Consider the following 9565-nt stretch of genomic DNA (forward strand, 5'->3'; position numbering starts at 1 on the left):
TACCTGGTGCGGTGTGTAAACATCGCCACTAGGGAGACAAAGGCGGTCGGGCGTGGTGCTGGCCACCCACCCCCTGGTGTACCGTTCCGGCCTTCATAGGTGCTCGCTAACAGCACTTGCCCCTACAGTCTGTTAAGGCTATATGGGGGATCTTTGTTTCTTTGTTTTGTGTGTCTACCTGTGTGTGTGTCTACCTGTGTGTATGTGTCTATCTGTGTGTCTACCCGTGTGTGTGTGTCTACCTGTGTGTCTACCTGTGTGTGTGTCTACCTGTGTGTCTACCTGTGTGTGTGTCTACCTGTGTGTGTCTACCTGTGTGTGTGTCCACCTGTGTGTCTACCTGTGTGTGTGTCTACCTGTGTGTGTGTCCACCTGTGTGTGTGTGTCTACCTGTGTGTGTGTCTACCTGTGTGTGTGTCTACCTGTGTGTGTGTGTCTACCTGTGTGTGTGTCTATCTGTGTGTGTGTCTACCTGTGTGTGTGTGTCTACCTGTGTGTGTGTCTACCTGTGTGTGTCTACCTGTGTGTGTGTCTACCTGTGTGTGTGTGTCTACCTGTGTGTGTGTCTACCTGTGTGTGTGTGTGTCTACCTGTGTGTGTGTCTACCTGTGTGTGTCCACCTGTGTGTGTGTGTCTACCTGTGTGTCTACCTGTGTGTGTGTGTCTACCTGTGTGTCTACCTGTGTGTGTGTCTACCTGTGTGTGTGTCTACCTGTGTGTCTACCTGTGTGTCTACCTGTGTGTGTGTCTACCTGTGTGTTTGTGTCCACCTGTGTGTCTATCTGTGTGTGTGTCTACCTGTGTGTGTGTCTACCTGTGTAGTGTAGCGGTTAGCGCGCTGCGCTATGAAACTGGCGACCTGGGTTCGATTCCCGCTCACGGCCAACACCAGTGACGATTATCTGAACCGGTCCCGGGCCTCCCCTAGGTCGACTCAGCCTCAAATGAGTACCTGGTGCGGTGTGTAAACATCGCCACTAGGGAGACAAAGGCGGTCGGGCGTGGTGCTGGCCACCCACCCCCTGGTGTACCGTTCCGGCCTTCATAGGTGCTCGCTAACAGCACTTGCCCCTACAGTCTGTTAAGGCTATATGGGGGATCTTTGTTTCTTTGTTTTGTGTGTCTACCTGTGTGTGTGTCTACCTGTGTGTCTACCTGTGTGTCTACCTGTGTGTGTGTGTACCTGTGTGTGTCTACCTGTGTGTGTGTCCACCTGTGTGTCTACCTGTGTGTGTGTCCACCTGTGTGTGTGTCTACCTGTGTATCTACCTGTGTGTGTGTGTCCACCTCTCACCCCTCCCTACAGGAACGCCCTCAGCCTCCTGCCCAGCTCGCGTGCCAGCAGTTTCCTCTCAGGCCGAGAGTTGGCCAGGACGGAGCCGTTCTCCTGCGCACGCCTCGATAGGTAGGGCATCACCTCATCCACCGTGCCGTAGGGGAGAGACTTGTACACGCGGTAGCCTAGTCGGCCTGGACACACACACACACACAGGTAGACACACACACACAGGTAGACACACACACAGGTAGACACACAGATAGACACACACACACAGGTAGACACACACACAGGTAGACACACAGGTAGACACACAGATAGACACACACACAGGTAGACACACACACAGGTAGACACACACACAGGAAGGACATCACCTCATCCACCGTGCCGTAGGGGAGAGACTTGTACACGCGGTAGCCTAGCCGGCCTGGACACACACACACAGGTAGACACACACACAGGTACACACACACAGGTACACACACACAGGTAGACACACACACAGGTAGACACACACACAGGTAGACACACACACAGGTAGACACACATACACAGGTAGACACACACACAGGTAGACACACACACACAGGTAGACACACACACAGGTAGACACACACAGGTAGACACACACACACAGGTAGACACACACACAGGTACACACACACACAGGTAGACACACACAGGTAGACACACACACAGGTAGACACACATACACAGGTAGACACACACAGGTAGACACACACACAGGTAGACACACACACACACAGGTAGACACACAGGTAGACACACACACAGGTAGACACACACAGGTAGACACACACAGGTAGACACACACAGGTAGACACACACACAGGTAGACACACACACAGGTAGACACACACACAGGTAGACACACACAGGTAGACACACAGATAGACACACACACAGGTAGACACACATACAGGTAGACACACACACACAGGTAGACACACATACAGGTAGACACACACACAGGTAGACACACACACAGGTACACACACAGGTAGACACACACACAGGTAGACACACATACAGGTAGACACACACACAGGTAGACACACACACACAGGTAGACACACAGGTAGACACACACACACAGGTAGACACACACACAGGTAGACACACACACAGGTAGACACACACACAGGTAGATACACAGATAGACACACACACACAGGTAGACACACAGGTAGACACACACACACAGATAGACACACACACACAGGTAGACACACACAGGTAGGCACACACACACAGGTAGACACACACACAGGTACACACACACACAGGTAGACACACACACAGGTAGACACACACACAGGTAGACACACAGGTAGACACACACACACAGGTAGACACACAGGTAGACACACACACACAGGTAGACACACATACAGGTAGACACATACACACAGGTACACACACACAGGTAGACACACACACAGGTACACACACACACAGGTAGACACACACACAGGTAGACACACACACAGGTAGACACACACACACAGGTAGACACACACACAGGTAGACACACAGATACACACACACACAGGTAGACACACACACAGGTAGACACACACACAGGTAGACACACACACACAGGTAGACACACACAGGTAGACACACACACAGGTAGACACACACACAGGTAGACACACAGGTAGACACACACACACAGGTAGACACACAGGTAGACACACACACACAGGTAGACACACATACAGGTAGACACATACACACAGGTACACACACACAGGTAGACACACACACAGGTACACACACACACAGGTAGACACACACACACAGGTAGACACACACACAGGTAGACACACACACACAGGTAGACACACACACAGGTAGACACACACACAGGTAGACACACACACACAGGTAAACACACACACATACACACAGGTACACACACACACAAGTAGACACACACACAGGTAGACACACACAAGTAGACACACACACAGGTAGACACACACACAGGTAGACACACACACACACAGGTAGACACACACACAGGTACACACACACACACACAGGTAGACACACACACAGGTAGACACACACACACAGATAGACACACACACACAGGTAGACACACAGGTAGACACACACACACACAGGTAGACACACACAGGTAGACACACACACACAGGTAGACACACACACAGGTAGACACACACACAGGTAGACACACACACAGGTAGACACACAGGTAGACACACAGGTAGACACACACACACACAGGTAGACACACACACAGGTACACACACACACACACAGGTAGACACACACACAGGTAGACACACACACAGGTAGACACACACACACAGGTAGACACACAGGTAGACACACACACAGGTAGACACACACACAGGTAGACACACACACAGGTACACACACACAGGTAGACACACACACAGGTAGACACACACACACAGGTAGACACACACACAGGTAGACACACACACACAGGTAGACACACACACAGGTAGACACACACACACAGGTAGACACACACACAGGTAGACACACACAGGTAGACATACACACAGGTAGACACACAGGTAGACACACACACACAGATAGACACACACACAGGTAGACACACACAGGTAGACACACACACACAGGTAGACACACACACAGGTACACACACACACACAGGTAGACACACAGGTAGACACACACACACAGGTAGACACACACAGGTAGACACACAGGTAGACACACACAGGTAGACACACACAGGTAGACACACACACAGGTAGACACACACACAGGTAGACACACACACAGGTAGACACACACACACACAGGTAGACACACACACACAGGTAGACACACACACAGGTACACACACACACACAGGTAGACACACAGGTAGACACACACACACAGGTAGACACACACAGGTAGACACACAGGTAGACACACACAGGTAGACACACACAGGTAGACACACACACAGGTAGACACACACACAGGTAGACACACACACAGGTAGACACACACACACAGGTAGACACACACACAGGTAGACACACAGGTAGACACACACACAGGTAGACACACACAGGTAGACACACACACAGGTAGACACACACACAGGTAGACACACACACACAGGTAGACACACACACAGGTAGACACACACACAGGTAGACACACACACACACAGGTAGACACACACACAGGTAGACACACACACAGGTAGACACACACACAGGTAGACACACACACACACAGGTAGACACACACACAGGTAGACACACACACAGGTAGACACACACACACACAGGTAGACACACACACAGGTAGACACACACAGGTAGACACACACACAGGTAGACACACACACACAGGTAAACACACACACATACACACAGGTAGACACACACACACAGGTAGACACACACACAGGTAGACACACACACACACACAGGTAGACACACACACACAGATAGACACACACACAGGTAGACACACACAGGTAGACACACACAGGTAGACACACACACAGGTAGACACACACACAGGTAGACACACACACAGGTAGACACACACACAGGTAGACACACAGGTACACACACACACAGGTAGACACACACACAGGTAGACACACACACACAGGTAGACACACACACAGGTAGACACACACAGGTACACACACACACAGGTAGACACACACACACAGGTACACATACACACAGATAGACACATACACAGGTAGACACACAGGTAGACACACACACAGGTAGACACACACACAGGTAGACACACACACACAGGTAGACACACACACAGGTAGACACACACACAGGTAGACACACACACACAGATAGACACACACACACAGGTAGACACACACACACAGGTACACACACACAGGTAGACACACACACACAGGTAGACATACACACACAGGTAGACACACACACAGTAGACACACACACAAAGGTAGACACACACACACAGGTAGACACACACACAGGTAGACACACACACAGGTAGACACACACACAGGTACACACACAGGTACACACATACACAGGTAGACACACACACACAGGTAGACACACACACACAGGGAGACACACACACACAGGGAGACACACACAGGTAGACACACTCACACACACACAGGTAGACAACAACAACCGCCATTCGCCACTAAGTGGCGGTGACGTCACCACGACGCTTGTGCCAGGCTATGTGCACCCTGAGGCCACGTAAAGTGTCGAACGCCTCCTGGCAGGAGGTCACGGGGCAGACCCAGGCGCCACGGGTCGACTGACTGAGATGACTGGCTGATGCACCACCTGTGCCCCCTACTGTGCTAACCTGCTGTGCTTTAGCCACTCGGCGCTCCGCTCGTTGTTCCGAGCGTCGCTCCTCCGCCCTCCTTTGTTGTTGGAGGGCGACTGCCTCCAACTGCCCAGTAGCATCCTTCACGAGCCTCCTCCACGGAGGTCGATCTTGACACCGCTGGTACCAGTCATCGGCAAGTCCACTCAGCTCCACGTCCTCCTGTACCACATCACTCCATCTCTTCTCTAGCCCGTGCCGCGCCCGCTTAGCCCCCTCGATCCGGCCGAATAAAAGCTGTTTCGGCATGCGTTGGCTGGGCATGCGGGCTACATGACCCAGCCAACGCAGCCTTGCCTGCCGGAGGAGCTCACCGATGGGACCTTGCCCAGATCTTTCAAAGATTTGTGAGCTCCTCACACAATCCAGTCTGGTTAAACCCAGGATGGATCGTAGGCAGGCCAGCCTAAATGTTTCTAACCGGCGAAGATGTTCCATTAGGGGGGTCCACGTTTCGCAAGCGTAGAGAAGGGAGGGAATGACCGTGGCCGAGAAGACCTGAAGCTTATTGCGGAGCGACAGACCAGGTAGCTTCCACACAGCGTTACACAACCGATGAAAAGATATTGCCGCTCGACTGATTCGGAGTGAGACCTCTGCTGTTAAACTGGAGCCAGTCATAAGCACACTGCCCAGGTATGGGAAACTCTCCACTCTCTCCACAACTGCCCCATCACCGATTGAGAGTTGTGGGGGTGGAGTGTCCGATGGTACAAAATACCCAGGCAGGTGCTTAGTTTTGGTGGGGCTGATGGTAAGGCCCCACCTCTTAGTGGCACGCTCCAGTCTCAGCAGCAGCGTCTCCAACTCCTCCTCTGACTGAGCAGCTATTACCAAATCATCAGCATACATAACGTGGTTGACCAATAGGGAGCCATCCCTTGACCGCACCCGGGCATCGATCAGCCTCCCATTATATCTGTACCATATGGAGATTCCCCCGGTACAGCTATTGAAGGCTTCACGAACTACGTGGTCAAAATAGATGTTAAATAATGTGGGAGCCAGAGGACATCCCTGTCGCACCCCAAGGTGTACAGGGAATGGCTCTGACTCCCGGCCACGTAGTTTTACCCGGGCCCGCTCACCATCATGAAGGTCCTTAATGATCGTGAGCAGAGGGTCAGGTACTCCAAAAAGCACGAAGAACGACCCAGAGCCCAGGCCTACTGATGGTATCATAGGCCTTGACCAGGTCAATAAAGCAGAGATGTAGGTCGTTTTGGAATTCCCTATACCTCTGCTGTAGCAGACGGACAGAAAATATGGCATCTGTGCAGGACCGCCCTTTCCTGAAACCGCATTGGGGCTCCGCAAGCCTCTCCTCAGCGTGCCTGGCAAGGCGATGCTGAATAATCCTTGCCAGGACCTTTCCCGGCACACTGAGGAGTGAGATGCCCCTGTAGTTGTTACAGTCTGTGCGGTCCCCCTTCTTAAAGAGGGGGACCACCAGGGCATCCTTCCAATCCTGCGGAACCCGTCCAGCGGCCCAGACCGTTGTTATGATGTCATATAGGGCAGTCTGTGCACAAACGCCACCCTCCCTCAGCATTTCGCTTGGGAGATCATCTCTGCCCGCTGCCTTTCCTGGTCTCAGACTCTGGATCGCCTTCAGTACTTCCTCAACAGATGGCACCTCAGCCAGCCACTCACAGGGGGTGACTTCTTCCAATATTTGAGGCACCGCAGCCTCACCAGGGTCATCCTCACTTTGTGCCACGATGTTTTCCTGGCTGAGGGATTTTCCCCCAGGACCTCACAGAAATGCTCAGCAAATCTGCAAACCTGTTCCTGGGGATCGGAGATTGGGTCACCGTTTTTTCCCCTAATGATGGTAATAGGTCTGGTGCTGCAGATTACTTTTTTGATGGAGTTAAATAGAGATTTGTGATCACGGGCCACTGAGGCAGACTCCATCTTCTCAGCAACCCGCGACCACCATGCATCCTTGCAGCGCCTCACGGCTCTCCGAACCTCCGAGCGAAGGCTGCGGTAAGCCTCCTCATTCTTTGATGTGGGATTCTGAAGCCGATGACAGTGGGCCTGTCGCTTTTTCTCAACCATCCTGAACACCTCCTCTGTCAGCCAGGGTCTCTGGGGAGGTCTGGACCGCGTACCCAAAGCAGCCATTGCAGCTGCATGAGTCACAGTCCTAAACCTCGCCTATTTACCCTCGACATCAGGAGTAGTTGGGGACGATGCCAATCCCAGCCACAAGCGATGATGAAATTCTCGCTTGCAACTTTCATTAGATAACTGAGACCAGGCCACTTTAGGTTGGAATGGGGTCCTGGGTGTACACCTACCACCGGAGTGGAAGAATGGCAGGCGCATCTTACAGATGACTAGTCGATGGTCAGAGGGCAGATCAGCTCCACGGTAGGTCCTGGTGCCAAGGACATGGGCTCGCATCCGCTGGTCCGTCACTATGTAGTCCAGCAGATGTTCTTGCTTGGACCTGGCATGCCTCCATGATGTTGTGTGGATGTGCCGATGCCGGAACAGCGTGTTGGTAATTACAAGCCCATTGGCTGCACAAAAATCTAGCAGCCTCCTACCGTTGTTATTGAGCTGATCTGGCCCATGCCCTCCAATCACTCCAGACCAGGTGCCAGTATCATGACCAACTCGGGCATTGAAGTCACCCAACAAGATAACTCTATCCCGAGGGGCCACTTTAGCCAGCACCTGTGACAGGAGGTCATAGAAGGCATCTGACTCATCGGCTTTGCCTGCATCCCTCCACGGATGTTCGTATTCGGTGGGGGCATAAGTAACCACGATCACCACTCCTCGCCTCCGGTTGATGGGAAGGCGAGCCCAAAGTTGCCTGGGGCTTACAGCTTCCCACACCTCACCGCCACGCTCCCATACCCCCTTCATTCTTTTGTTCAGAAGAAGAACCACACCCTGTCGTTTGGCAGTCTGCTGCCCCGAGTAGAGGACTGTCCACCCCTCCTGAATACCACAGAGATCCAGGCGGTACCGGTCCAGCTCCCGACAGAGGAGTGGCAGCCTCTCCTCCGCGGTGAGCGTTCGAACATTCCACGTGGCCACACGAAGTGGTTTTTTTGTTGTTTCTGGAGGAGCCCCGAGGGTAGAGATTCAATCTCCTGGCACCACCAAATGGGATTTAGCCAGGAGACGTCATAGACGCCTGTCCCCCCGGTAGTTAATTGAAGGTGGTAGTTAATTGCTGCTGATGATGATGCTGATTATGATGCTGTTGATGATGCTGATGATGCTGATGATGATGCTGCTGATGATGCTGCTGATGATGCTGCTGATGATGATGCTGCTGATGATGATGCTGCTGCTGATGATGATGCTGTTGATGCTATTGATGATGATGCTTTTGATGATGATGCTGCTGACGATGATGATGCTGTTGATGATGCTGTTGATGATGATGCTGATGTTGATGATGATGCTTCTGATGATGATGCTGCTCATGATGCCGCTGCTGATGATGCTGCTGATGATGATGCTGTTGATGATGCTGATGATGACGATGCTGATGATGATGCCGCTGATGATGATGCCGGTGATGATGATGATGCTGTTGATGATGATGCTGCTGCTGATGATGCTGCTGCTGATGCTGATGATGATGCTGCTGTTGATGATGATGCTGTTGATGATGATGCTGCTGCTGATGATGCTGCTGCCGATGCTGTTGATGATGATGCTGTTGATGCTGATGATGCTGCTGATGCTGCTGCTGGTGCTGGTTACCCAGGGTTAGGGAAACGTGGTCACACATCCCCAGCAGCTGGCCGAAGCAAACTGCAGTGGCATCCGGAGGAATCCCCAACTGCTTCATCCTGCAAACATCATCAACATCATCATCAACATCATCATCAACATCATCATCAACATCACCAA

General features: G+C 52.0%; 1 protein-coding gene across 1 annotated transcript in view; it reads right to left on the minus strand.

Annotated features, from left to right (window-relative positions):
* Positions 1–1170: 1170 nt before the first annotated feature.
* The window catches only part of PRODH2 (proline dehydrogenase 2), an 87767-nt gene continuing 79372 nt past the window's right edge, over positions 1171–9565 (minus strand). The window contains exons 10-11 of the mRNA XM_076064773.1: positions 9416–9504; positions 1171–1470 (exon numbers count right to left, since the gene is read on the minus strand). Of these exons, the coding sequence (XP_075920888.1) occupies positions 1301–1470; positions 9416–9504 (259 nt within the window). The 3' untranslated portion in view covers positions 1171–1300. The remainder of the gene's footprint in view (positions 1471–9415; positions 9505–9565) is intronic.

The sequence above is a fragment of the Petromyzon marinus genome, unplaced genomic scaffold (assembly GCF_048934315.1).
Source record: "Petromyzon marinus isolate PM22_M1 ecotype Great Lakes invasive population unplaced genomic scaffold, UKy_Petmar_22M1.pri1.0 PM_Scaffold_70, whole genome shotgun sequence".
In the NCBI taxonomy this organism is placed as follows: Eukaryota; Metazoa; Chordata; class Hyperoartia; order Petromyzontiformes; family Petromyzontidae; genus Petromyzon; species Petromyzon marinus.